At 45.2% G+C, this 27,881-nt stretch overlaps 2 protein-coding genes across 14 annotated transcripts in view; one reads left to right on the forward strand and one right to left on the reverse strand.

The window, feature by feature from the left end:
- Window positions 1-6,666, forward strand: part of LOC106781576 (zinc finger protein 331) — a 131,832-nt gene extending 125,166 nt beyond the window's left edge. For 7 of the 12 annotated variants that reach the window (XM_070224802.1, XM_070224805.1, XM_070224801.1 and 4 more), the window contains 3 exons: window positions 908-992; window positions 2,255-2,381; window positions 4,863-6,666. In XM_070224802.1, the coding sequence (XP_070080903.1) occupies window positions 984-992; window positions 2,255-2,381; window positions 4,863-6,184 (1,458 nt within the window). In that variant the 5' untranslated portion in view covers window positions 908-983 and the 3' untranslated portion in view covers window positions 6,185-6,666. Of the gene's footprint in view, window positions 1-852; window positions 997-2,254; window positions 2,382-4,862 lie in introns of those variants that run through there. The other 5 variants (XM_070224810.1, XM_070224811.1, XM_070224809.1 and 2 more) reach the window with 4 other exon arrangements.
- A 10,536-nt stretch (window positions 6,667-17,202) lies between these two features.
- On the reverse strand, window positions 17,203-26,279 carry LOC100063245 (cationic amino acid transporter 3). Of its 2 annotated transcripts, none has more exons than XM_023651470.1 (12): window positions 26,149-26,279; window positions 23,213-23,618; window positions 22,448-22,606; window positions 21,200-21,377; window positions 20,852-20,964; window positions 20,465-20,687; window positions 20,156-20,295; window positions 19,948-20,050; window positions 19,557-19,759; window positions 18,209-18,375; window positions 17,774-17,882; window positions 17,203-17,622 (listed from the first exon to the last, which is right to left on the reverse strand). In XM_023651470.1, the coding sequence occupies exons 2-12, from the start codon at window positions 23,583-23,585 to the stop codon at window positions 17,510-17,512; spliced, it is 1,881 nt and encodes a 626-aa protein (XP_023507238.1). In that variant the 5' UTR covers window positions 23,586-23,618; window positions 26,149-26,279; the 3' UTR covers window positions 17,203-17,509. The 2 variants fall into 2 exon arrangements, with proteins under 2 accessions (XP_023507238.1, XP_001494593.1); XM_001494543.5 differs by having other exon boundaries at window positions 23,213-23,615; window positions 26,149-26,277.
- Between the last annotated feature and the right edge of the window lie 1,602 nt (window positions 26,280-27,881).

Here is a 27,881-nt window from a genome sequence, read left to right on the forward strand (position 1 = left end):
GCACAGTCTCCACACAAGACCACCCTCAGTTCTGAGACCAACTGCAAGTTAAGTTTCCTGAAACCACCCTGAGGTTCAGTAATTCAGGACTCGAAGGACTCATAGCACTCACTGAGAGCTGTGCTGCTCGTGGTTACAGATAATTACAGGGAAAGGATACAGATTACCGTCAACCAAGGAAACAGCACATAAGGTGAAGTCCAGGAGGGTTCCCACCAGGGAGCTTCCAGCGTCCTCTCCATATCAAGTCAGGGCTTGTGCTTCTGCTGACATCGATGTACAACAAGATGCTCAGAGTATTGCCACCCAGGGAAACTCACCTTTCACTGGGGCTTCATCCCAAAGGCATGATAGATTGACTGATCATGTAGGCACAGTTGATTGGTTCATTGCCCAGTTGTTAATCTCGGTCTCCGGGTCATCAAAAGCCCCCACCCGAATTACCTGGTTGGTCTTTCTGGAGTGGTCAGCTGCCACCCTGAGACTGTTGGATGTGGCCAGCCCCTTCCCAGAACAAAGACATTCCTATCAGGTGTGATGTAGGTTACCTCTCAGGAGCTGAGAGCAACGGCCAGACAGTCAAGGCCGGATTCGTAATACATGCCCCCAACAGGGAGCTGGCCAGAAATCCTCCTCCTAAAGTGTCTCGATCTGACTTCAAGGCAAAACATAGATAATACCGCTCCTCTGCTCTGTCTGTGCAGCTAGGTTTCCTGGGGTTTCAGGGAGAGCCTGTTTTGTTCCAGAATCCTTTTCATCTTCTCCAGATGTGTTGTGTTTATGTGTGCGTGTTGTGGTGAAAGAAGCTGGGCACTTCTTTAAAAGCATAGGTGGAGGAGAAAAATGTTGTATAAAGTCATTTGGGACCAAGGTGTGCTTATTTTAATAATTCTTTTTCCTCGTCTAGTTCTGGCTTCTCTGGATTTTGTGTCTTTGGTGAAGGAAATCCCAAAAGGACTGATCAGTTCCTGAATTCTAAAACTATGGCCCACGTAAGTATGTATTTCTCTTTCCTTCTTGAAATGTGATCATTAGGGCCTGTTGATGGTTTATGAATTATCCCAAAGCCTCCTGCCCACGCACATCCCGTCTAATTACCTGCCTCCCTGTTCGTCCTGTTCCAGTGAACGATGATGCCACGGAGTCCCGTGCCCAGCTGTGTGGCCAGTGCTCACTTAACCATTGAGCTGATTATGCAGTATCTCCTTTGTGCTCACTTTTTTGTCACAAGTACTGTTGGGACAATGGAGGAAGAAAGCGCCTTGGGAGAAATATTTGAGTCGAGTTTGCAGTTTCATGCATTAGAGACATTGGTCCTATTTGACCACAAGAGAAAACTAAAATTCTCCGCTAATTTTTTTTCTAAGCAGATAAGAAGGGTGTTCATGTCTCTTGGTCTGAGTCTTAGTGTGTGGTGAAAGCTCCAACTTTATGAAGCTTTTAGAGTTAGATAGGGCCATGATGAGGTCCTGTGGACTTAGAGATCATGTTCTTACCGTGGAACCCAAGACATAAATTTCATTGTTGAACAGACCTGCCAGACCTCTGTAAGCTTCTGCATCATTTGACGTCAGCATCCTCTAAATCAGGAACAAAGAAAAGGCAGGGTGGTGGAGGGTAACAATTAACAGGTCAGCCAGTACAAGTGACAGATGAGCATATGCTCCCAGAACTAGGGGACAACTTGGACGTTGTCTTCAACCTACGTGTAAACCATAATAATTAAGTCTAACCCATCCGTACGATGGAATAAAAATATGCTTTCGTCATGACAAAGGGAGACTGCTTAAGAGAGAACCTGGCTCAAAAGCATTCGAGCATGTAAACCCCATTTTTGAACTTGAGATCTCATATTACGTTTGGGAAACACAGCCCTCGGAATTTGTTTCTTTCCCTATAAAGGGAAAAGGATGCTGTAGGAATCCACGCTTGCTGAGGATTTATGAGGCAGGCACGTAGTGGACTCTGTGCTTGTCAACAGGAGGAAAACGGGTTGTTTCATCTGTTTCCTGACAGGCGGAGGTGGTTCACAAGTCCCCAGGGAGAGGGTTTTCTCTGCAGCCGTAGGGCCCTTCAGTAATGTGGGGATTCTGCCTCAGTCTCGGTTGTGTCCTCTCTGCCCCCACCCATGTCACAGCCTTTCAGTCTACTTTCTGTCTCCACCCTACGCAGCGGGTATCCCGTCCTCTCCTTCCCTTCATCCTAGAACTGAGTCCTTGCATTTCCTCAGGGCCATGTGGGTTTCTGTTTCCAGGCTTTGGTGACATTCTCCGATGTGGCCATAGACTTCTCTCAGGAGGAGTGGGCGTGTCTAGACTCGACGCAGAGGGACCTGTACTGGGATGTGATGTTGGAGAACTACAGTAACTTGGTCTCTCTGGGTGAGTCGCCTGCCTCCGCTAACTCAGACTCTCCCCCCTGCCATGTCAGCTCCCTCCGCTGTGAATATCAGGGCTGTGTTTCAAGAACCTGGTTTAATTTCTTCTTCCTGTTCCCAAGGAGTGTTTTGAGCCTAGTTGAGTTGGAAATGGGCATTACGCACCTTCATCTCCTCATCCATCAGGGATCTTCCCACCTTTGTCTGGCCCTTCTTGTAATTACCTCTCTTCCATAATGACCAAAGGACGAATTGGAATTCTGAAATACTTATTTCATGGCCACCTTCAAGGAAACCAAGCTTCCTACTTTGACATGTTTACACCCAAATTGCTGTCGGGCCTCTGGTACTTTGGGGACCCATCTGTAGGGATAGCGGCTCAATACAGTGACTTGATTTTCTCTAGTAAAGCAGCGTGTGTGTTTGATGTAGAGGTGGACTGAAGGAACAGAATCCACGTAAAACCAAACTGAGCACATTCCTTGTCCTGCACAGTGTACCTGAAGTGAGGTGGAAAGTTAGAACCCGTGAACTTTGAGTTAAACAATGGATGATAATCTTTTGTAAACATCTCAGGAAATCTCTTATTTTTCTGTTAGCGAAAAAACAGCCATGATGTTAATGGCTAATATTGTGTTTACTCTAAACCGGGAATCGTTCTAAGCACTGTGTGTCTGTGTATGTATAAATACATGTCGTTTCATTCTCACAAGTTCATGAGATAGGCACTATTGTTATGTCCGATTTGTAGATGAGTATGCTGGGGCACGAAGTGACATGGTCAGACAGAGGAGGCAGAAGCAAGAACTGAACCTAAGAATTCTGGCCCATAATCCATCCTGTCAGCTACCATGCTCCACTCTCCTACAGGGATAAGGCCTCAAGAACAAGACCTTTCCCCTCCCTATCTGGGGTCCTGTTTGGTCTTTAATCCTTTCTCTTTTCTGAAGTCTTTATCATTTTGACTCTAGGTTGTCGTAAATTTTTTGACTAAGGCTCAATCAAAAAACTTTTGTACTTAGCGTTTTTTCCTAAGTTTTATGTCATGTGGCTTTTTTTTTAAAAGCAGGACCTTTCATTTCTAGGCCAGATGCAGTTGTCTTTTGGAAGCAAGGGGAAAGCACCTTGATGGTCGTGAGGGAAAAGGCAGGAAGACAGTGCAGGGGAGAGTGAGAGCCAGTCTGGCTACGGTGAGCCAGTGTTACAGCGGCCAGCCAGGCAGGGAGCAGGCGCACCCCTGACACATTTGGAAAGCTCCCACAAAGGTCTGCCCAAGGGCTCTGGGGGAGAGGTCACCACCATGAGCTTGATCTTCACCCCAACCCCTCTTCAGCTTGTTTTTCTTCTCATGTCTCACCCGTTTCATGTGTTGCTGATGCTGCTGGTCTCTGGACCACGCCTTGAGTAGAAAGGGTGTCAATGCCGTGATCCTCTGCCCTTTGTAGTTCCTCAAAGTTGGCAGGTGTCCTAGCTTCGAGTGCTCTTTTTCTTTTCCTCTCATCTAATTTGGGGCCCACTGCTTCCTGGTGCTGCTCTGTTCTTCCATTCGTCACGAGACAATATCTGGTGATGGCCGTCTGTGCTCTTAGCAGTCGCTGTCACTCTGCCTAGATTCATATTTCATTGGAGATTCAGAACGGTGAGAGCCTGTCACTTCTTCATTTACCCACTGCAGTAACTCTGTAAAGAGGAACTCTGCTCCATCTGCTAGTTGGGTATGTAGTGGCACTCTCCATATTGGATAAGAAGGGTTGTTCTTTAAAGAAGAAATTATGAGTTTTTATTATAAAAGGCTGGTTTCCTCACATGCTCCAAGGTTGGTCATTTAACATGTTTTAGTGTCGTTACTAACTCAGAGATTTAGATATGTTTGATGTTTTGCAGTCCCTTGCAGTTACCATACTTATCAATGCTCAGATTTTCTAAACTTTTCCTCTTAGGTGTTTTACATTTTTATTAAATTTAATCCTGCACACTGTCGTTTTTATTGCTTTTGAGTGTTGGGTCTTTTTATCCAGAATTACTTTTAATTATATTACTTACATGTACATATAGCCATGTCAGAATATTAATTTTATATACAGCTATCTGTGTATTTTAATTTTTTCGAGTAGTTTCATATCTGATTTTCCTGAGTTTTCCACGTATGTCATCACATCACCTACAAATTGTGCTCTTTTTCATCTTTATTTTTGATATTTGTCCCTCTGATTTCTTTTGCTTGCTAGTGTCAGCTGATAGAAAATAGTAGGACTAATAGTCAGTACCTTTTCCTCATTTGACTTTAGCAGGACTGGCTGCAGTGTTTTCTCATTAAGTATTGTGGTGCCAGATGTAGACTGTACATTTTAACAGGAGCCCTGGGGGCCTCATATTTATTCCACTAGATAAGTTTTATGTCTATTAGAGAAGTTTTTGGTTTGTTGTTAGGTTGGGTTGTTTTTATTTTCCTTAAAAGGAAACAAAATATGTTATTTTTTTCCAGATTTGGAGTCACCCTATGAGACCAAGAGTTTACCTATAGAAAAGGGCATTTATGAAATAAATTTTTCCAAATGGAACTCAAATGGAAAACGTAAATCCCTTGGCGTTGACTGGATGTGTGAAGGTGAGTTTGAAGGACCACATGGCCCTCCAGAGGGATATTTCAATCAAATGATAGTCAACTATGGGAAAACACCCACTTACAGAGAAAATACCTCTGTTAGACCGCATCAGAGACTTCATAATAGGGAGAATTCCTTTGAATGTAAGGAATGTGGGAAGGCCTTTAGTCGTGGCTATCAACTTACCCAACATCAGAAAATTCACACTGGTGAGAAACCCTATGAATGTAAAGAATGTAAAAAGGCCTTTCGTTGGGGTAACCAACTTACTCAACATCAGAAAATTCATACTGGTGAGAAGCCTTATGAATGTAAGGACTGTGGGAAGGCCTTTCGATGGGGCTCAAGTCTCGTTATTCATAAGAGAATTCATACGGGCGAGAAACCCTATGAATGTAAAGACTGTGGGAAGGCCTTTAGACGTGGTGATGAACTCACTCAGCATCAGAGATTTCATACTGGTGAGAAAGACTATGAATGCAAGGACTGTGGGAAGACCTTTAGCCGCGTGTATAAACTAATTCAACATAAGAGAATTCATAGTGGTGAGAAACCCTATGAATGCAAAGACTGTGGGAAGGCCTTTATTTGTGGCTCGAGCCTCATTCAGCATAAGAGAATTCATACCGGTGAGAAGCCCTATGAATGCCAAGAATGTGGGAAGGCCTTTACTCGTGTCAATTATCTTACTCAACATCAGAAGATTCATACCGGTGAGAAACCTCATGAATGTAAGGAGTGTGGGAAGGCTTTTCGTTGGGGTTCGAGTCTCGTTAAACATGAGAGAATTCATACAGGTGAGAAGCCATATAAATGTACAGAATGTGGCAAGGCCTTTAATTGTGGCTATCACCTTACTCAACATGAGAGAATTCACACTGGTGAAACGCCTTATAAATGTAAGGAATGTGGAAAGGCCTTTATTTATGGGTCAAGCCTTGTTAAACATGAGAGAATTCATACAGGGGAGAAACCGTATGAATGTAAAGAATGTGGGAAGGCCTTTAGTCACGGCCATCAACTTACACAGCATCAGAAAATTCATACCGGTGAGAAACCCTATGAGTGTAAGGAGTGTGGAAAGGCGTGTAACCATGTAAACCATCTTAGGGAACATCAGATGGTTCCTACTGTTGAAAAGCCTTGTGAATACAAAGAGCGTACGGAGGCCTACACAACATTCCTTCCTTCCACAACATGAGGAAAATTCTTGATATAAATTAACATCAGAAAGCCTTCACTGGTCACTCTTCTGCTTATCGAATATCAGAATAGTCATGCTAAAGGCAAATTTCAAGAATGGGAAAATCACTCTTAACGATCACAGCATACTCAGTGCAGATTTCTTTTACTGGGTAGATGAGTTTAGTAAATGCATAGAAGCTTTCCAGTCCCGTTCGATCTCTGTCGCATTTCAGATTCATTCTAGGGAATAACTGTGCTGATGTATTGTGGGGAAGCCTTTTGTCGTGGTCCATATGCCACCGTTATCACCATCCCACCTCTCCTCCCTGTGAGACACTGGGCAAATTACCTCTTACCCCTGTGCATCATTTGTGAAGTGGGGAGAAGCACACCTACCTGCTCCTGCTGTTGTGGTTGAGTTTGGTACATGTAACCTCCTTGAAAGTGTATCTGGAATATTGTGTAAGCTCAATAAACAGTAGCTGCTGCTGCTCTTAATCATTATTCCCATTACTGTTGCTCGTAGGGAATTATTACAAGAAGACCCCTGTGGGCGCAATGAGTTTAGAAAAGACTACCAAACTTCTAGAAGAAAATACAGATTACTGTCACAGTCTCGGGGTGCACAGTGTTTCTTGGTACACAAAAGAAAGTAGTGGAAAAGCAGGAAGCAGACCAGAAGATGCTCATTCTACATACAACTGACAGTGGACTCACACAGGAAATAGAAAGAACCCTTCAAGTCAATAATGAAAAAACAAATCAATTAAAGGAGGGGCAGGGGACAGACTTGCATAAGCACTTAAGATCACCAAATGGCCAGTAAGTCAGTGAAAATGTGTTCAGCATGATTATTCATCCAGGCAATGCAAAATAAAATCACCATGTGATGTCACTGGACGCTCACCAGAATAGCTAAAACTAAAATCGCGAAGAGCCGGTCTGTTTGTTGGACATTCAAACATGAGCTGTTCCGGAAGGAACTGGGCCAGCAAACTGACCTCTTCCAGATCCTGGCAGTCCCACAGCAGGGACTGGGATGTGGTGCTCCAGGGAGGCAAGTGGACTTGTCCTTAGGAAGGAGACAGGCCCGAGATTGAGTCCTGGGAGAGTGGAGGGAGCAGTTAGACTCAGGAGGGACCTGAGCTGTCTTAAGATGGGTCAGTCCTAGAGTGAAGGGGATGGGTTGTGTTGGGGAAAGGACTGGAGCCCTGGGTGGGGATCTGAGAATGTGGGGAGGGATGGTGATGGGGGAGTGGGGGACGGGGGCCCATGGGAGTGAGTTTGAAAAGCTGGGGATGGGTGGGAGAGAGCCTGGTGCATGAGGAAGGAACAGCTTGGGGACAGGTCCTGGGAGACTAAAGAAAAGGGGAGCGTGCAGGAAGGGAGCCTCTGAGAGCTGGAGGAGGGCTTCGCTGCTCATGAGTGTAGCCTGAGAGGTCGATGGTGCTCGAGTCCAGAGCAGTGTCCTATTATGGCTGACAAAGGACCTAGAATCTCAGAGTTAGGGTTATATTTCATTAAACCTCCTTAGTTCTTGTGTTATGTATACCATAGTGGTAGGGCTGGGTTGAGGATCTTAGTCCTCTGGAGGCAGAGAATGAGGGAACATGAACATGTTTGGGGGGTGTGGTGCCAGACCCAGGTTTCAGAGCTGGGTGTCTTTCTGGACTAGTCTTCAGTACCCCTGATAATCGTCCTCATTAGGAGTTACCTTCCTTAGCACCCCCTCTCCTATGGACCCTATGCCAAAACCAGAGCAAGCCCAGGACCCCCTCCTGCTTCAGACTGCACACATGGGTGGGTGCTGTCCTTCCAAACATTTCTGCATAAACAGGGAGATGGGGGGGCAGGGGAAGGAGTATGAGGTGGGAAGGACGTGTGAGGAGACGTTTGGAATATTAGTGTTAGTAGGGAGAGGAGGACCCAAAGGAAGTTGAAAGGTGTGAGGAGGGAGAGGACTGAGGATCACAGTGGAGATAAAAGTGAGAAGGTGGAAGCCCCGTGGAGAGAGGCCGTGCTGGGCAGTCGTCTGGGGAACAAAGCTGAGATGTGGGGACACCACCTGGATGGACGGGGATGATGGACAGAAGGAAATAGGGGAAGAGAGTGTGTGAGTCAGGACTCTTAGTTCAAGGAGCAAAAACCTAATTCAGGGGGCCAGCCCCGTGGCCAAGTGGTTAAGTTCATGCACTCTGCCTCGGCAGCCCAGGGTTTCGCCAGTTGGAATCCTGGGCGCGGACATGGCATCAGGCCATGCTGAGGCGGCATCCCACATGCCACAACTAGAAGAACCCACAACTGAAAATAGACAACTATGTACTGGGGGGCTTTGGGAGAAAAAGGGAAAATACAAAAAATCTTTAAAAAGAAAAAGCTAATTCAGAGTAGCCTGAGAGGGTTTAGAGTAGAGAGAATAAGAAGTGATTGACTCATGCAGAGTGTCAGGGACTTTAGCCTCAGGTGGACCCAGGGCTCGCACAAAACCTAGATGTCTGCCCTGAGTTTTTCTCTGCTTTCTTAGAGTAGCTTTTATGCTGAGGCTGCACACAGTGGTCCTGACCATGCCAGGATCCGTCATTCTTAAAGTTGGCGGTACCAGGAAGAAAACATCTCCCAGACACTTGCACAGGTTTCGCAGAATGGGGTCTCACTGACTGGTTCATGAGTCCATCCTGGAAACTGTCCCCACAGCAAGGTGGGTTCCAAACATCTCAGGTGCCAGCTGCGCCTCATACCCACCCTGGAGCTCCCGAGGCTCGCAGGCAGAGTGTGGGGCTCAGGACGTCGACAGGAACATCAGGAGCTGTCATGGAAGTTGACCAGCTGCTGCACGGGCAGAGTCAGCAGCTGTCCGCACCAGGGCAGGAGCCAGGACGCACCATTCAGGTGAGGACATGGTTTCAGAGGCGCCCCACCTGAGTGTGTGTACGGGCAGGGGACAGGGGGTGGCCTCTTAAGCCTTGCTGTCCTTTTTCAGTTTTAAAATTACCATCACAAAGAGCAATAAAATTCTGGATTTTGGCGGGGATAAGGGGTCCATAGAAACAGAGATTTATTAAGGTAAGTTGCTAATGACATGTTGCAACCTCAGCCTGGCTTGCTTTTCTGTTTACTAGTGCTCAAAAGTTTGTCCTGAAATTGCCTGCAACTTCCATTTTACACAAAACAGTTGATATGTTCTCCAATAGTCCATCAAAAAATAAGTATATGTGACTTTAATGCCATATATAATTTCTAATACCATACTTTATATACACTTTTAAGTATCTGTCTAGTCCTCACTTCCTGGGCTTCAGCACACTGTACTATTTCATTAGTGTTCTGCACCCAATTCAGATTCTTTTTTCCAGTGCTTGGTGTTGCTTGCCTGAAAATTGCCATGGTTTCCACTAATGTGCTATTCAACCATTGTTTCCGTTTCCTGCTTGGTAGCCTGTCCCAGGTCAGCATTTCAGCCTCTTGCATATTTCTATCTCAAACTTCCACTCCTTTTGCAAGAAATGTTCTCTTTCTTGCACAATTTCAAATTTAAAAACCTTCAAACTCTGCTTTCTTTGGACAGTTAACCGTCTCATTTTGAGTAGTGTAGTCCCCCATTGACTGCCACTCTGGCATCACAGTACTTCTAACAAGTTCTTTCTCACTGCCCAACAAAGTGTCAGTACATAATCCTCGCTTCAGGCTCATTTTTTTTTGAGAAAATAAGGCTTAAGGCATCTCCATGCAGTTCTCCCTATCACATACTGTTAGTTGCTTCTGGTGCGTATTCCAAACTGAAATTTCTACTGGTTTACTGCTTTATTGTCTGTGCTCTCCAGTAGAATGTGAGTTCTTGAATCCTGTCATCTTTTTGGGCTTGCTCACCTCTGAATCCTGACCCTTTGAACAGTACCATGTACATGGTAGGCAGTCAAGAAATGTCTGTTAAGTGAATGAATTTTATTGAGCCTCAATAATCATTAATTAATGATCCCTTTCTTGAATATATCACCATAGATAAAGAAATACTTTATCTTTAAGATATGTCTGAGGAGCTGTTGCAAGGACTTATGGGATCTTATCAGAAACCATGGAGACCAAAAGAGGGAGGGATGATATATGTAAAGTGCTGAAAGAAAAAGCTGCCAACCAAGAATTCTTTGTCAAGGCTATCCTTCAAGAATGAAATGGGCCGGCCCTGTGGCCGAGTGGTTAAGTTCGTATGCTCTTCTTCGGCAGCCAAGGGTTTCGCTGGTTCGGATCCTGGGCGAGGACATGGCACTGCTCATCAAGCCATGCTGAGGTGGCATCCACATGCCACAACTAGAAGGACCCACAACTAAAAGTACACAACTATGTACAGGGGGGCTTTCGGGAGGAAAAGGAAAAAATAAAATCTTTAAAAAAAAAAAGAATGAAACAGAAATTAAGACATTCCTAGATAAATAAAAGGTGAGGGAGTTGCTTGCTAGCAGACCTGCCCTACAAGAAATGCCAAAGGGAGTCCTTCAGGCTCAAATGAAAGGGCACTCTACAGTAATTTGAAGACGGACAAAGAAACAGTAACTACATAGGCAAATATAAAAGCCAGTAACGTTACACTTGTTTGTAACATCTCTTCCCACATGATATAAAAAAATAAATGCATAAAAAAATTATCAGTCAGTGGTGGGCCCGGTGGCGCAGTGGTTAAGTGCACACGTTTTGCTTCTCAGCAGCCTGGGGTTTGCCAGTTCAGATCCTGGGTGCGGACATGGCACCGCTTGGCAAAAGCCATGCTGTGGTAGGCGTCCCACGTATAAAGTAGAAGAAGATGGGCATGAATGTTATATCAGGGCCAGTCTTCCTCAGCAAAAAGAGGAGGATTGGCAGTAGTTACCTCAGGGCTAATCTTCCTCAGGAAAAAAAAATTATCATTCTATGTTAATGGGCACAAAATGTATGAAGAGGTAATTTGTGGCAGTAACATGCAGGAGTTGGAGCTAGGTAGCAGCAGTTTCTGTGTGTCATTGAATCTACGTTGGTGTCAATTCAAACTACATTGTTATAAATTTAGGGTGTCAATTATCCCCATGGTAACCATTAAGAAAATATCTTTAAAAATGTAGACACAGAAGGAAATGAGAAGGTAATCAAAACACTTCACTACAAAAATAAACACAAAAGGAGGCAGTAATGGAGGAGACGAGGAACAAGAAAGGCACAAGACATACAAAAGGCCAATAGCAAAATATCTGAAATAAGTCCTTCCTCATGAATCGTTACTTTAAAGAGCTGGGGTGACTATACTAGTATCAGACAAAATAGGGTCTAAGTCTAAAACTTTTACAAGAGACGAAGAACATCATACATTAATAAAATTCATCTAGCAATTATATACACTAAACAAAACATCAAAATATATGAAGTAAACATTGACAGAATTGAAGAGCCAAGAGCTACAGTAATAAAGATTTCAGTACCCCACTTTCTATAGTGGATAGAACATCTAGATGGGAGATTGATAAAAATAAAGGACTTGATGCTGTAAACCATTAGACCTGACAGACATGCACAGAACACTCCACCAGCGACAGAATACACATTCTTCTCTAGTGCGCACAGAACATCCTCCAGGATGGACCGTATGTTAGGCCACAAAACAAGTCTCAACAAATTGAAAAGGGAAATTGGAGACTACATTAAGAATGAAAATCAAGACTTATGGGATGCAGTGAAAGCTGTGCTCAGAAGGAAATTTTTAGTAGTAAATGCCTACATTGAAGAAAGATCTCAAATCAATAAACTAACTGTACACTGTAAGAAACTAGAAAAAGGGGCCGGCCCAGTGGTGCAGTGGTTGAGTTCACGTGTTCTGCTTTGGCAGCCTGGGGTTGGCTGGTTTGGATCCCGGGTGTGGACCTATGTACATGCTGTGGCAGGTGTCCCACATATAAAGTAGAGGAAGATGGGCACGGATTGTTAACTCAGGGCCAGGCTTCCTCGGCAAAAAGAGGAGGATTGGTGGCAGATGTTAGCTCAGGGCTAATCTTCCTCAAAAAGAAAAAAAACTAGAAAAAGAAAAGCAAGGGCTGGCCCTGTGGGGGAGTGGTTAAGTTCACATACCCTGCTTCGGCAGGCCAGGGCTTCACTGGTTCAGATCCTGGGTGCAGACGTGGTACCCTTCGTCAGGCCATGCTGAGGTGGCATCCCACATGCCACAACTAGAGGGACCCATAACCAGAATATACAACTATGTACTGGGGGCTTTGGGGAGAAGAAGAAGAAGAAAGATTGGCAACAGATGTTAGATCAGGTGCCAATCTTATAAAAAAAAAAAAAAAAAAAACCAAAGCTCACAGAAGGAATAAAATAAAAAGGATTGGAATGGAGAAAAATGAAATAGAGAATAGAAAAATGATACAAAGAATCAATGAAACCAAAAATTGGTTCCTTTAAAGGATAGACAAAATTGAGAAACCTTGAGCTAGACTAAGAAAAAAAGTAATTAGACAAAGAGAAGCCAGAGATCACTAAAGATACTTCCAGTCTCTTCTAGGCATATGTGCCTTAAGTGAAACTCATCAAAAACCAAGGCAAATTTGAACACCTCCACATAGCAGCAGATAAACAGAATAAACCTGAGCACATTCAGTTACACCAAACTAGAGGTTGCCAAGCTTTTTGTTTTAAGGGTCAAGTCGTAAATACTTGAGGCTTTGCAGGCCACGTATGCTCTGTGTCATTTTTTTTTTCTAGAACTTTTTAAAAATAAAAACCACTCTTAACTTCTAGGCTGTACCAAAACAGAGCCGCAGGCAAGATCTGGGCCGTAGACCATAGCTTACCTGACCACTGCACTTAACCAACTGGTAAGCATGGAGAAAATTCTAGAACAGCATTATCCAGTATAGCAGCCATTGGCCACCTATAGCTATGAGCACAGGACATTTGGTAACATAAGTGTAAAATACATGGTGGGTTTTACAGACTTCATCCAGAAATAAAAGTAAAATATTACATGTTGAAATAGCACTTGGTACCTATTGGGCTAAATAATGAAAGTTAATTTTGCCTGTTTCTTTTTGCTTTTTTAATGTGATACTAGAAAATTTTAACTTATTTGTTTGGCCGTGATATCGAACCTGAAGTGAGTTTGCTCACCCGTTGCACAGCAACCATATATAGTGGGAGAAAGTAGGAATTTTATTATTGCACAGCACTGAGCAAGGAGAGAGGGCATCTAACGCTGAAATGCAAAACTACCTGAAAAGCTAAAAGGAAGGGTTTTTATTTGGGGTTTTAGGCAGGGGAGGGGGAGCATATGGCCTTGCTGGTCAGAGCTTTCCCACTGGCCTGTCTTTGGCCTTGAGACTACTTGCAGAGAGGAGGGGACCCGTGACCTTGCTGGTCAGCAGCTTTCCCACCAGCCTGTGTCTCTTTGCAGGAAGGAGATAATGAATCCAGGTGCTTGTCCTTGGTGCTGTCTGTCTCATGGATGATAGTGGACTCTAGAGCCAGGAAGCCAGGGAGTAAGCAGGGGATGAGTGTTTTGGTTTTAACCCCATATATGCTAGGTTTAATGGAGGGAAACTGATATCAGGGTCAGTGTCAGCCCTCACCATATATGTTGGCACAGCACTATTCTGGACTGCAATTTGGCAATATTCACCAAAACTTTTAAATGTATATGCCTTTTAACATTTCCACTTGTAAGGTAATTTTTATACCATTAAGTGAAATTTTTCCTATAACGCATACATGGACACATATCACCTTTCCCAAAAAACCTCCTCTTGTTCTCAGAAGGTCCTTAGTGGAAATGGCATTGATCGTTGACTTTCTGTGAGATTTTTGGCAGGGTGGGGGAGGGAAGGCTGCACTAGTACCATGAGGCGAAACTGAGGGACAAGTCCATCGAAAACTTTCACATCTGGTTGCACTTGGTTACAGTAAAGGAACAATCTGCCGTCTGTCTTCTGCTAGACAGAATTCATATTCTTTCAACTGCTGTGTAATGAGTGAACTAGCCAACTGTGAAATTTCAAATAAGGAAACAATATCAGAGTATATACATACTTTGACAAAAGTCTCAGCTGTGAAATTAAGCCCACTCGCCCACAAGCAGGGATTCTAATGGAAGACACACAAAGAGGGAAGAATTAGGGTGCAACTGTGCCTCAAGCCTTACAGGCAAACAGAAGAGAGGTGGAGCTGGAGAGGGGAAGGGAGTTAGAGCGTGTCTGCAGGGTTCGAGATTTTCTTTCTCAGGATATACAGGGAAGGTCTCCCTGAGAATGTGACTTTTGAATAAATACTAGATACAGATGTCTCAGAGAAAGGTTTCAGAGAAAATCTTCAGAAAGTAAAAAGGAAGATAACAATTTAAGTTGTAGCATTACAATGTTCAAGTGTTCCATAAGCTAAACAAATTAATCACATCCACATCCTCAGCACAACCCCTCATCATTTTGGTTCTCCTAGGACAGTAATCTTGAACATATTTTTAACCTACAAGTCAAGGCGTTACCTATATCTCTTAAGACCTTTCAGTTGCTTTGCACCACACTGATACCCAAATCCACATTACTTGCCCCTGCTGTCATTTTTTAAAAACTCACACTCAGTGATGCTATGATGGAAGTAGCCCCATTCTTCCAAAATTTTCCATATGAGGATATGTAGATACAGTGAGGTTAAATAACTTGCCCACCGTCACAGCAATACTACACGGTGAAACTGAGCTCCAGACAGCCAGCCCGCCTCAGAGATCAAGTCAGCTCCTACACTAAGGGACCACAATGAGTGCACCATGTGCGAGACACCACACGGGGGCTTTGTACGTGTTGAGCAAATCCTGAGACAGCCCTGGGTTGCAGATATTATCACTGTCCCCACGTTCTGATGAAAATGCCAAGGCACAGACAGGTCCAACAGTAAGTCATTAAAAGGCAGGCCTCAATTTGGAGCCACAAATTCTGAACATATATCTGAGCATTTGACCATTCTATCAAATCACCTCTGAGTAACCCTGTCTTGTGGTGGGTGACTATGGCTCTCAAGTTCACCACTGTGTTCCCAGCACCTAATATGTGGCTGGAACATGGGAGCAGCTAATTCATACCTGGCATTAATTAGAAGGAAAACTGCTGCTGGGACCATCTTTTCCTTCTGGCTAAATTTGCATCAGTCATCTACTCTCCATCCTATTTTCTCAGCACCTGTGAACTCCTCCACCCATTGCAAACCAGCTGTTACCTGCAGAACTTAGCAGTGAGACCACTGTAGGCAGTGCCACCCACCAGATCCATGTGAGTAAATCTAATATTCATGTGTGAGGAGCATATTACCATTACTCAAGACACTACTGACCTCCAGGAACCACTGTTGTCCAAGAATATTTCTTATAGGGGGCCACCCCGTGGCCAAGTGGTTAAGTTCGCACACTCCGATTCAGCAGCCCCGGGTTTCGCCGGTTCCAATCCTGGGTGTGGACCTGGCACCACTCGTCAGGCCATGCTGAAGCAGCATCCCACATAACAGAGCCAGAAGGACCCACAGCTAGAATATACAGCTATGTACTTGGGGGCTTTGGGGAGCAGAAGAATAAAAGAATATTGGCAACAGATGTTAGGTGCCAATCTTTAAAAATATATATATATTTTTTAAGATTTTAATTTTTTCCTTTTTCTCCCCAAAGCCCCCCAGTACATAGTTGTATATTCTTAGTTGCAGGTCCTTCTAGTTGTGGCATGTGGGACGCTGCCTCAGCGTGGTTTGATGAGCAGTGCCATGTCCGCGCCCAGAATTCGAACCGACGAAACAGTGGGCCGCCTGCAGCGGAGTGCGCGAACTTAACCACTCAGCCACGGGGCCAGCCCCTAAAAATGTATATATTTCTTATACGTTTATACTAAGTCCTTAATATCTTCTAATTCAGATTTTCACAACAGTCTTGTTTTTATACGGATGGTTTGTTCTGAATCAAATCCAAACAGGGTTGTTTTTTTTTCCCCCTTGGCTGAGGCATTTTAAAGCACATCCAAAGTCTTACATAGTTTTACCATTAAATACTAATATATGCATCTCTAATATTTAAAACATAACCACAGTGCCATTACCACACCTAACGAAATCGGGGGAAAGAAGGCAAATTCTGTCTGGCAAAAGAGACGGTAGATTGTTCCTCCAAATGTCAGCATCTGGCTCCTGTGTCTGGTAAATAGCATTTACTCTGCAACCATGATCTCTTCAGTTCTGGTCATGTCATTTCATTGTTAGAGAAAGTGCACCGCTTCTGTTTCCTGGAGAATTGCTGACGTTCTGGTTTTGGCTGACTGTTGTTTTCGGTTTGTATGTGACTGTCCCTTATCTTCTGTGAACTGATAGCTGACCTAGAGGCTTGATTACATTCTGATTCCATTTTTCATCAAGAAAGTATCATGGCAAGTGCTCTGTATGGCCTATTACAGTGCATCAGCACACGCATCATATCTGCCTGTCCCACGTTAGCACGTTAAGAATGTTAATCGGGTGACACCAACTTTTTCCATCAAACTTTCACCTAATAGTTTCAGTCTCCACTAATTAATGTTTCCTAACCCTGTAATTTCATTAGGGCTTGCAAGATGGTGATTTTTCTAATTCTGTTAATCCTCTTCCATCTATTAACTTTTTTTCCAATTAGAACTTTTCTTCATTAATTCTGTTGCGTAACTCAAAAAGAGTCTACCACAGAAAAGTGAAGAGAAATGATCATTTACACAATGTTCTATGTCATTTATATTTCAGTAAAGCTGAGGAGAAATAGAAATGATCATTTCACTTTACCATTTTGAAATGATTCTTATCTGTTCTTAGACCCTGTCCTAAAGTCTTTGTCTGACATTAATAGAGCTGTGGCAGCTTTCTTGTTATGGTTTGCATGATGTCTCTCTTCCTTTCCTTTACTTCCAACCTATTTGTGTCTTAATATTTAAATTGCAATTCTTGATACAAGTCTTGATATAGTTGAAACCTGCACTTTCTTCCTATCTGACGATCTTTTCACTGGAAGTAGGCACAAGAATGCGCTTCTTATGTGCAAGTCATACTTTATTTCTTCCTCTGGATGCTGGTTACATTGTTGTCCTTTCTTTGTGAAAATTCATCTTGCCACATACTTACAAAGCATGTGCTTTTCTCTATGTTTATTATGCTTTTAAAACTTACTTAAAATTATACAACATTAAAGGCATTCTGTCCACTGGCAATAAACACAGGGCTCTAAAGGCATCCCATCTTCCTGCCCCACACAGGCTCCAACCTTTCCTTGAACCAGAAGATCCCTCCCGGGTATGGAAGGATTCCACCAGCATCCACTTCCTGTGGTTAAACTCGTTCAAGCACTAGGGATGTTTCTGTCAAGAGCTTGGGAATTTAAAGCTGGTGGCTGTTCATCACTGTTCTTCTCCAAGCTGTGTCTGATCCCATATCCAAAGTATACGGCAAATCCTAGTAGAGAAGTGAGACAGTGAGATGGAAAAGTAGGCACCCTCTCAGTAGGCCTCCTGTTATGGCATCTGAGACAGTTTTGAGGAAACATAGTAGGAAGATGGTTGGCTCAGTCACCCAGGAGGCCTCTTGTCCTGAGAAAGCCACTTACCTATCACCATCCAGACACCAAATTGGGCCCAGGTCCTGAAGGTCATCTGCATCATCAAGTAAACATTCACAAAGATGCTCATCAGTGGGACGACAGGCACACCAGGGACCTGTGAGCAAAGTCAGTTAATCGTTGAACACACCACAGAAGTGTGAAAGGGAGATCCCCTACCCCACCCAGGTGGGAGGGAAGACTCCAGCCCTATTTGCGCTGCGCATTCAGTGTCTCCTCAAATTGGGTATCCTACTGGATGTTCCCAGAGAGACAGGTATTAGGAAATGGAACTAGTGAAGTAGTGAGTGTGGATCAGGGAATCGTCCATTGGTTTTAGCGTCTTGCTTTTTCTTCCCTGGTCCAGCAAAGAATTTTTAGACCTCAAAACATGCAGAGTTCATTCACTCAAGATGGATAGTTTGAGGGCTTAAAGTCACCTACCTTGAAATGAAGAGGAGTGGGGTTCTGGGGCTGTCTCCAAATGATGAAAGTGATCCTAAGAATGAGCAGCAGGAGCAGCACCGTTGCTGTGGAACACACGGGGTCTCCAGAGAAGAGTTGGCTGGGCCATTGGGCCAGTATCAGGCACAGGATCGTCAGCAGGAGAGCTGCAAGAGTCAAGGTGGAGAAAAGGTCCAACTCCAGAAGCCAAATGTCAAGACCTTGGGTCAGATGACTTCCCAAGCAAGTGGGAGAGCTGGGAGGCACCTAAGGGTTTGTAGCCTGAGCAGGACTTATTAGGGATGAGTCCTGGGAGCCGGAGGAACCACATGGAGCATTCAGGGAACTACTTCGGATCTGATCTGGCCGGGCCACAAAGCACAGGGGTGAGGTCAGGGTTAGAAAGGAAATGAGGCAGAGTTGGCCTCAGAGCCATAGCCTATCCTAGGGCCATGGTGGATGGAGAGGAGCGATGGGTCTAACAGCTATCTTGAGTGGTGGAATTGAGGGGACTCAACGCTGATTGAATGTTGGGGGAGAATTGTGCTAGGATGAGGTCAGAGTTTCTGATCTGGGTGGATGGCGGTTGGCGGTGTCATTTTTTGAGATGGGGATCATAGGAGGTGGGTGGTCGATGATAAGTGTAGTTTTAGCCAGGAATTGGAGGTCATGATAGGCAGTGGATAGGATAGATACGATCATAGGATAGATATGATCGTTGAAATTTTGGGGGTGAATAGAGGTTAAGTGAGGAAAGAGCTGTAGGTGAAACCCTGCAAGCACAGGAAGGAGAGTGAGGAGAGGTCACAGGTAGAAGAAGTGCTTAAGGCTTTCTAGACTTTTCCTTCACACACACTCAGACCACTGAGCTGTGAAGGAATAGGATTCCACTACTCAGGAATAGCTTTCAGGATCCCTCACCGCAGACTAGGTTTTGCCTATCTTTTCTCAGTCTCTGCACACTATGTAGATTGCCCACACTGAGAGTCAACGTTTATCACACAAAGGAAAGGAGAAGGCAGCTCCTTGAGAGGGCCTGGGCTAAAAGTCACAGCCTGTAAGTGACAGCACATGATAGGAAAGAACCCAAGAACCCACCCACATACAGGCTTGTGACCTTAGCCAGCCATTTAACCCTCAGAGCCCCAGTTGCTCATCTGTCAAATGGAGATGATGCCAACCTATTAGGGATATTGAGAGGTTTGCGGGGGGGTGGGGGGGGAGAAAGACCTTGGGTCATATCCCACCCCATAACTGCCTGCTCCAAGACTCCTCAGCTGCCGGAGACACACTCCCACCCCATCCTGTCAATGTCAGAGTACCACCAAAGAGAAATCGCGCTGCTCACCAAGCAGTAAGGCACATCCGTAGACAATCCGGCCAGATTTTGGAGTGGGGATGGTGTTGATAGGGTTACACAGACTCTTTAGAGTCTTGGAGGTTCCTACTTCAGGTACAGATTCCAACAAACTTGCTTCAAGTTTAGGCTTTATCTCAATTATTTCCACCTCTGTTTTCTCATTCTTGCCTAAATCCTGTTCTGGCTGGTACCTGAATTAGAGGTACGAAGACAGTATTAACACCAGCCCCTACTCATCCAACACCAGAGAACCTAATCCACCTTTTTCCCACCCTAAGCATAGCAATACACTTAGGACAGCATGAAGGCGGAAGAGGATTAGCTCCTCATCAGTCCCCGTGAGTCCAAGACCCCCAATCAAGGTAGAGTGGAGTCTCACCTGACAACAAGAACAGAAAAGGCCACCAGGGAGTAAGCAAGCAGGGTTCCAATTGACATAAGGTCCACAAGGTCACTGAGCTTGAAGAGGAATGCCATCAATGCTGGAATGAGGGTGCAAACAACAAGGTGGAGAAAGGGAGATGAGAAACTACTGGAAATATCCAAGTTAAAGAAACTGATCAAAGGAGTGGGTTTTGTTTATTCACCTGCAAGAATTCCAGAAACTATGGTGGCTGCGATGGGGGTGTGTGTGCGGGCATGAATCCGGGCAAGTCGCCCGAAAAGGAGTCCATCGTCTGCCATTGCATAGATCACCCGTGGCGTAGGGAACATGGCACCCAGAAGGCTGGAGGAGAAAATGGAAACGTGTGAGGACACAGAGAAGCAGAACAGACCAGGGCTTCTGCTCCCTAGTCTACAAGGGGTAAGGTGTCTCTCCCTCTCATCTCTTAAGTCCCAAGAGCTGGGCCACCTGGGAATCTGACAGTAGATGGGAAGAAAGCTTTGACACTGACCTGGATGAAAGAGCACTGAGAGTGCCAACAGCCACTGCATATGTGGCGGGGGCCCATCCAACATGGAGAAAAGCCTGTGGCAAGGGGCTGTCAGGATCAATCTGGTAGTAGGGCAGCATGAGGGTTAGTGCTGATGAGACACCAAAATACACCAGAAAGCAGATGAAGAGTGAGATCACGATGCCCACTGGGATGGAGCGCTGGGGATTACGGGCTTCCTCCCCTGCAGGAAGGGCGGAAGTGTTGGATCAGGAAAACACACTGGGAAAGGCACAGAATCTCTTCCCTCTTCCGCCTCCAAAAGCAGGCCAACCCTCCACCAACCCCATGCCCAAGGGCAGCCCAAACTCTGCCCAAAACCCTTATGCAACAAATTGACCGTGTTACCTGCAGTGGCGATGCAATCAAAGCCCACAAACGCATAGAAACATGTAGCTGCTCCACGGAGAATCCCATCAAAGCCAAAAGGGACAAACCCTCCAGAACCCAGAGGGCCCAAGCTATAGAGAGAGAAGGAATGAGGACAGACATGGATGAGGTGTGTTCAGTCATCTCTCCTGGGCTGCTCAATCAGCACCCCATATCCTGGGCTCTACCCTCCCCCAGCCCCCACTCCCACCCCTGCCCCCATCATCTGGATTGTCAGCTCAGATCACTTTATTTCCAGCTCTGCACCCTCCACACACACACACACACACACACACACACACAACCTTGGCAGACTGCCCTCCTAACCTAGATGTGTCATTGGATCCAGATGTGGCCAATTTGTAGTCGTGTTCTGTGAGCTGCCAGTGGTGCAGATCTCCCTTAATGAAGCCAGAGAGGATGATGAAACTGAGAACCAAAAGGTTCAAGCCCGTGAACATTTTGGTAACCAGGGCTGACTCACTAGCTCCCAGAACCAGTATTCCTGTGGGGAAGATGGAATATGAAATGTCCAAAATTCCTAAATCCATAGAGACAGAAAGCAGACTAGTGGGGCCCAGGGGCTGGGGGGAGGGGGAGGTAGGAAGTGACTGCTCACTGGGTACAGGGTTTCCTTTTGGGACGATGGAATGCTTTGGAACTAGCTACAGGTGGCAGTTGCAGAACATGATGCTACTGAATTACACACGTTAAAATGGTTGTTTCAGGGCTGGCCCCGTGGCCGAGTGGATAAGTTCATGCACTCCACTTTAGCAGCCCAGGGTTTCACCAGTTCGAATCCTGGGCGCAGACCTAGCAACGTTCATCAGGCCATGCTGAAGCGGCATCCCATGTGCCACAACTAGAAGGACCCACAACTAGAATATACAACTATGTACTGGGGGGCTTTGGGGAGAAGAAGGAAAAATAAAAAATAAAAATGAAATCTTAAAAAAAAATAAAAATATAAAATAAAATGGTTAATTTCTTATTGTAATCATTTTGCAATATAGATGTGTATCAAGTCATTGCGTTATACACCTGAAACTTACACACAGTGGTGTATGTCAATTATATCTCAATAAAGCTGGGAAAAATATGACAAAATAAAATAGTTCATTTTATGTTATGTGAATTTCACCTCAATTAAAAAAAAAAATCTTTGGTCTCAGTACAGAGGAAGAAAACTTGTCATTCTAAGTAAATAGTTTTCAGCTGGGAGTGATTTTGTACCCCAAAGGACATCTGGCAATGTCGAGACATTCCGACTATCATAATTTGGGGGGTTGGGTGCCACTGGCATGTAGTGAGTAGAGACTAAGGATGCTACTCAACATCTGATAATGATTTTTAAAAAAGATCTACAATGCACAGGACAGCGCTCCACACCAAAGACTGATCCAGCCCAAAAGGCCAATAATGCCGAGGATGGGAAACAATGGTGTATTTCCTGCCTTGCTGTCTCTCATATGGCAGATCCTTCTTTCCAGTCTTCCCCCACCATTCCACCACCCCAAGCCTCTCCCACCCCAGCGCCGCCCGCTTTTCCCATCCTGTCTCTGACCCCTGCCTCACCAGTGACCAGCAGCACCAGGCCCAGCGCGAAAAAGTCCGGGTACTCGGCCAAGACGTAGGGCACATGCAGAGAGAAACTTCCCTGCAGGACCCGAGAAATGTGGTTCCCAGTCAGGCTGTCGAAGGTGCTGCTCCAGGCCCTGGCCACGCTGGCGGCTCCTGCAGTGGCAGAAGGAGGAACACTGGTCGAAAAATGTAAATTGAACCCCTACTGTGTGCCGTAGGATATATTTTCAGAGAGAGAGAAAAAAAAAAACAGACAAAATACCTAATCTCAAAGAGTTTCTTTTCATGGTGTTGGGAGAATAGAGACAGATGATTCACGAAATAAGTCAAGTGTTTAATATGTTAGAAGGAGATCAGTGTTATGCAAGAAAACAGTAACATGAGATGGGGAGACGCTGGGAGATGAGGGTTGAAGTTTTAAATAGAGTCGTCGGGGAAAATCTCACAAAGGCGACAGCTGAGCAAAGACTTCCAATCAGGCGAGGGAATGAAGCTTGTCTCTCCCTTCCTCTCATCCCAAAGAACTCTTCCCCACCTCCTACAGTTCCCATTTATCTTGGTTCAGTCATTTAAGGAAAGCAGGAGAGCGTTGAGTAGAATGAAGTTTTAGGGTTTTCCTGCACTGTTACTCACTTCCTCTCACAAGGTTTATAGCAAAGTGCTCACGGATGAGTGGGAAGACCCCAATCCCCCCCTCCTATGTTCCTGATCTTAAGTCCCTTGTTTCCCCCACACCTGCCCTCAACCCTTTCATCTCACCAATGACATAGGAGAGTATGAGGTTCCAGCCAGTGATGAAAGCACACAGTTGTCCCACTGTGACATAGCTGTAGAGATATGCAGAGCCAGAGCATGGTACCCGGCCCCCAAACTCCGCGTAGCAGAGTCCAGACAACACTGAAGACAGGGCGGCTACCAAGAAGGAGAGGACGATCGCTGGTCCAGCTTTGTCCTTGGCCACTTCACCAGCCAGGATGTACACTCCTGCTCCCAGGGTGCTGCCCACACCCAAAGCCACCAGATCTAGGGTGTTCAGACAACGGGCCAGTTGACTCTCAGACCTCTCCGTTGGCTCCAGGGGCCGCCTGCGAACCAGCTTCTGGCCAAAATGGCGAACATTCTGACACAGCATGCTAGATGGAGTTGAAGAGGAGGCTAAGATCTGCTAAGAAAACAAGACAGAAAGCCATCAAGAATGTGCATCCACCCTTAGCTCTGGGAGTGGGACGTAAGACCAGTTCCACAGAGCAATGGTGAAAGAACATAGTGGGTAAGCCATCCATCTCTGAGCCTCAGTTTCTTCAAATGTAAGGAAGACTTTTAATATGTTTTAAAGTTACTGGAAGGGTTGCGTGAAGAGAAGCAAGCAAAAGCTTCCAGTACAGTGCCTGGCACATAGTAGCTGCTTAAGTGCCATGAGTTGAGTGGATAAGAGTGCTGACTTTTGAAGCCAAATCACACAGCTCCATGTCCAGCTCTGCCGTGTTATCAGCTGTCTGATTGTGCACCAGCTCCATCCCACTCTTTTCCTCCCTTCCTCTATAAAGCAGGAAAATGATTACCATCATTACTCCCTCCCTTACTTGATACCTGTGAAGAGACTCTAGGTGGCACTTGGCATCAGACAGCTCACGCTCCACCCATGTCTTTGCCAAAGATCCTGAAGCCTGATAGCTTTGTTACCTAGCTTGCAGAGTGAAAAGGAATTGGAAGTCAAAGTCAGGGTGAAATGTGATGGGATTTGTAGGGAGGGAGAGAGTCTAGCCCAGATCAGTCAAGACAACAAAGCAGAGTGGCCTCCCAGTTGCCTGGAGGGAGGGAGGACTAATCTTCAGTCTGAATCAGAAATGTCAGCAGTTTGTTTCCTACTCCTTCGATCAAGGATTGTCTCCTGAGGACACCGCTCTGGTGGGCAGGGCTGAGCCAGTCAGCACAAGTTATTGTCAGGGGGCTTCTGCCCCTCAAAATAGAAAGTTCATTTAGCATTTTGGTTAAAAGGAAAGATTCAGGAGGCAGGAAACTGACTGGAATTTTGGCATCACTGCTAGCTGTGTGCCTTTGAACAAGTCACTTACATCTCTGGATCCGTTTTCTTCTTTTTCAAATGCTGCTGACCAACACTTGTGCACTGTTAGTAGGAATGTAAAATGGTGCAGCTGCTATGGATAAAGTATGGCAATTCCTCAAAAAAATTAAAAATAGAATTACCATATGAACCAGCCGTTCCATTTCTGGGTGTATACCCAAAAGAATTGAAAGTAGGGTCTCCAAGAGATATTTGTGCACCCATGGTCACCGCAGCGTTATTCACAACAGCAGAGAGATGGAGGCAACCCATACGTCCATCCACGGAGGAATGGATAAACACAATGTGGTATATACACTCAATGGAACGTGACCCAGTCTTACAAAGGAAGTAAATTCTGACACATGCTACAACTCCATGGACCCTGAAGACATTATGCTAAGTGAAGTAAGCCAATCACAAAAAGACAAATATTCTATGATTTCACTTCTGTGAAGTACCTAGAGAGCGGTCAGATTCATAGAGACAGAAAGTAGAATGGTGGCTGCCAGGAGCTAGAGGGACTGAGTGTTAAATGAGGACAGAGTTACAGTTTTGCAAGACGGAAGAAGTTCTGGAGATCCATCACACAACAATGTAAATATACTTTAATAGGACTGAACTGTACACTTAAAAATGGTTAAGATGTTCAACAGTACACTTAAAAATGGTTAGGGTGAGTTCTGTCCCATCCCTCATTTAGGTTTCCGTAGCTGCCACCTCCCCCTCCCTGCGCCAGGTCTGCCTTGGAGCTGAGTCGTGACTGCATCCCAGCCGTGACCTCTCACTGTCATCGACCTCTGTGTGCCCCTGCCGTGACCTCAGGAAGGTGGCGGGCAGGCACCGAGGACCTGAGAATAACTACCACGACCTCCAGTGCTTTGACGAAAGCTCAGATGGGTGACCTTCTGGCCAGGCATCTGCGATTTCATATTATTAGAGCATTCAGTGTATTCCTGGAGGTTGCGGCTTTCTGTAAGTTTGCCGTGGCTGCACCAAGAAAGAAGGCAGATGCAGATTCCTACAGAAATTGTGATTCCAGGAAAGATTTTGAGGAAAGCTGGTCTCTTTCAGAGTGCAAAGTGACTTTGGAATGTAAAGAATTTCTTTGGTTTGAGTTCCATGAAAGTTTGTCACTCATTAACCTGTGTGCCTGAATTATGAAACATGAATATATGGGCTAAGGAATAGTTTCTCTTGATAAATAAAGAATTTTTTTTAAAAATGGTTAAGATAGTTAATTTTATGTTAGGTGTCTTACCACAATTTTTTTCAAATGCTGTGATAATAGAGCCAGCTTCATAGAGTTGCTGGGTGTGGCAAACCCATGTATAGGAGACTGAAATCAGTGGTCCACACACTATAAACCCTATATAAGTTTTCATCTTTAATATTGTTTTAACACAAGCCAAAAAAACTGTCTGAGCCTCCAGACACTCAGTCTCCCCCACCACCACCCTTTCTCACACACACAGCTCCCAGCTCCCGCTTTCATCTGGAAAATGAGTCTTTCACACTCAGGCTGGAGCCAGGCTGACGCAACCGGACGCTTGGGTTGCTGAGGTCTCTTTAGCAATATCCAAACTCGGGCACCCTGACTCCTACAGAGGGGAAGTTACCCAAGACTTACCGAATTGTTGGAGCAGAGAGCCTGGAGCACTGGGTCGGGGTCAGTGAGGCTGAGTTTAAGCCGCGGTGGGAAGGAGCTGATAGATATCTCTAAAAAGCGCAGCTGGGAGCCAAGGCGCACAAAAGACAACTCTTAATCCCTGGGCGGGTAAGGTGGGAAGGGGCGGGGCGGGGCGGAGCGCATCTGCAGTGATACCATCAGACGTTGACGAGGTTACCCTCAAGGGATGGTTCTAAGACATTTTTTTTTTCTAACTGTGGTAAAATATACATAACATAAAATTTACCGTCTTCACCATTTTTAAGTGTGCAGTTCAGTAGCGTTAAATTCACACTTTGTGCAACCAAACCCGGGAACTCTTTCCATCTTGCAAACTGTGAATCCATTAAACGATTCGCCCTTTCCCCTCCCCCAGCCCCTGACAACCACCATTCTACTGTCTGTCTATGAATTTGACCTCTCTAGAAGCGGAATCATCCAATATTTGTCATTTCGTTTCAGGCTTATTTCACTCAGTGTAATTTCCACAAGGTCGATCCATGTTGTAGCGTGTGTCAAAATTTCCTTCCTTTATAATGCTGAATAATATTCTATTAAATAGGTGTACCACATTTTGCTTATCCATTCAGTGGTCACAGGCATTTGCGTTGCTTCCATGTTTTAGCTATTACCAATAATGCTGCTGTGAACATGAGTCTACAATGTGTCTTTGAGACCCTGCTTTCAATTCTTTCGGGTGTGTACCCAGAAGTAGAATCGCTGGATCACATGGTTCTAAGGTTTTCAGGGGCTGGCCCCGTGGCCGAGTGGTTAAGTTCGTGCGCTCCGCGGCAGGCGGCCCAGTGTTTCGTTGGTTCGAGTCCTGGGCGCGGACATGGCACTGCTCATCAAACCACGCTGAGGCAGCGTCCCACATGCCACAACTAGAAGGACCCACAACGAAGAATGTGCAACTATGTACTGGGGGGCTTTGGGGAGAAAAAGGAAAAAAATAAAATCTTAAAAAAAAAAAGTACAGAAATGAAACTGATTAAAAAAAGAAAAAAAAAAAAAAAGAAAAGATTTTCAAACGGTTGAATCCATTTGATCATCAAAGAACCTGGGAAGTAGGGAGCTGTTGTAACAGGGGACCCCACTCACAGCCCTCCTCCCTCCCAGTCTTATGCTCCTCAGCTGTCCAGTCTGCATGTGACCTAGGCACTCAAGTGTCGGGGACCCCCAAGCAGAGCTGGGCCGCAACTGGAAGAAGGGGAGCTTCAAATCTGTGATTGTTATTTCACGCCGCAAAAGCATGTCACAAGCATTGCGCATGCGCCCAGCCTTGCGCACGCAGGTACCGAAGCAGATAAAGACGAGTGTGATTTGGTCCCGTGCTGCAAGGAGCTCGGTTTGCTGAGAGGGCTGAGGATGCAGGCAGAGAAGGGCAAGGCGATGTGAGATGTAGCGAGTGCTACTGGTTCACGGGAGGAAAACACGGGAGCCAGGAGTCGTGCCGCGGAGGCCGCTGGCGAAGGACTGACAGACCAGATTATGACAGGCTTCAAATAACCCACATGCTAAACCACTGGACACGAACCACCAAAATGGGATTTAAACGTAGTACTTGAGTCTTACATTAATTTCTTAAAAGCGAAGCGCACAAGGATAAGATAGAATGAAGTGGCTTAAGCTGTTGCGGAGAGTTTTCATTGGTTCTGTGCACCCCAGAGTAGGAATGAAGATTATTTTAAACG

The sequence above is a fragment of the Equus caballus genome, chromosome 10, assembly GCF_041296265.1.
Source record: "Equus caballus isolate H_3958 breed thoroughbred chromosome 10, TB-T2T, whole genome shotgun sequence".
Classification (NCBI taxonomy): domain Eukaryota; kingdom Metazoa; phylum Chordata; class Mammalia; order Perissodactyla; family Equidae; genus Equus; species Equus caballus.

What these genes read in the sequence shown, in the direction of transcription:
- LOC100063245 (XM_023651470.1), bottom strand. Translation starts at nt 23,585, where the DNA reads ATGCTGTGTCAGAATGTTCGCCATTTTGGCCAGAAGCTGGTTCGCAGG. An exon ending in TGATTGCATCGCCACTGCAG is followed by an intron (nt 20,688 to 20,851) that starts GTAACACGGTCA and finishes CCCTTCCTGCAG; the next exon opens with GGGAGGAAGCCCGTAATCCC. An exon ending in CCACTCCTCTTCATTTCAAG is followed by an intron (nt 17,883 to 18,208) that starts GTAGGTGACTTT and finishes CTTTGCTCACAG; the next exon opens with GTCCCTGGTGTGCCTGTCGT.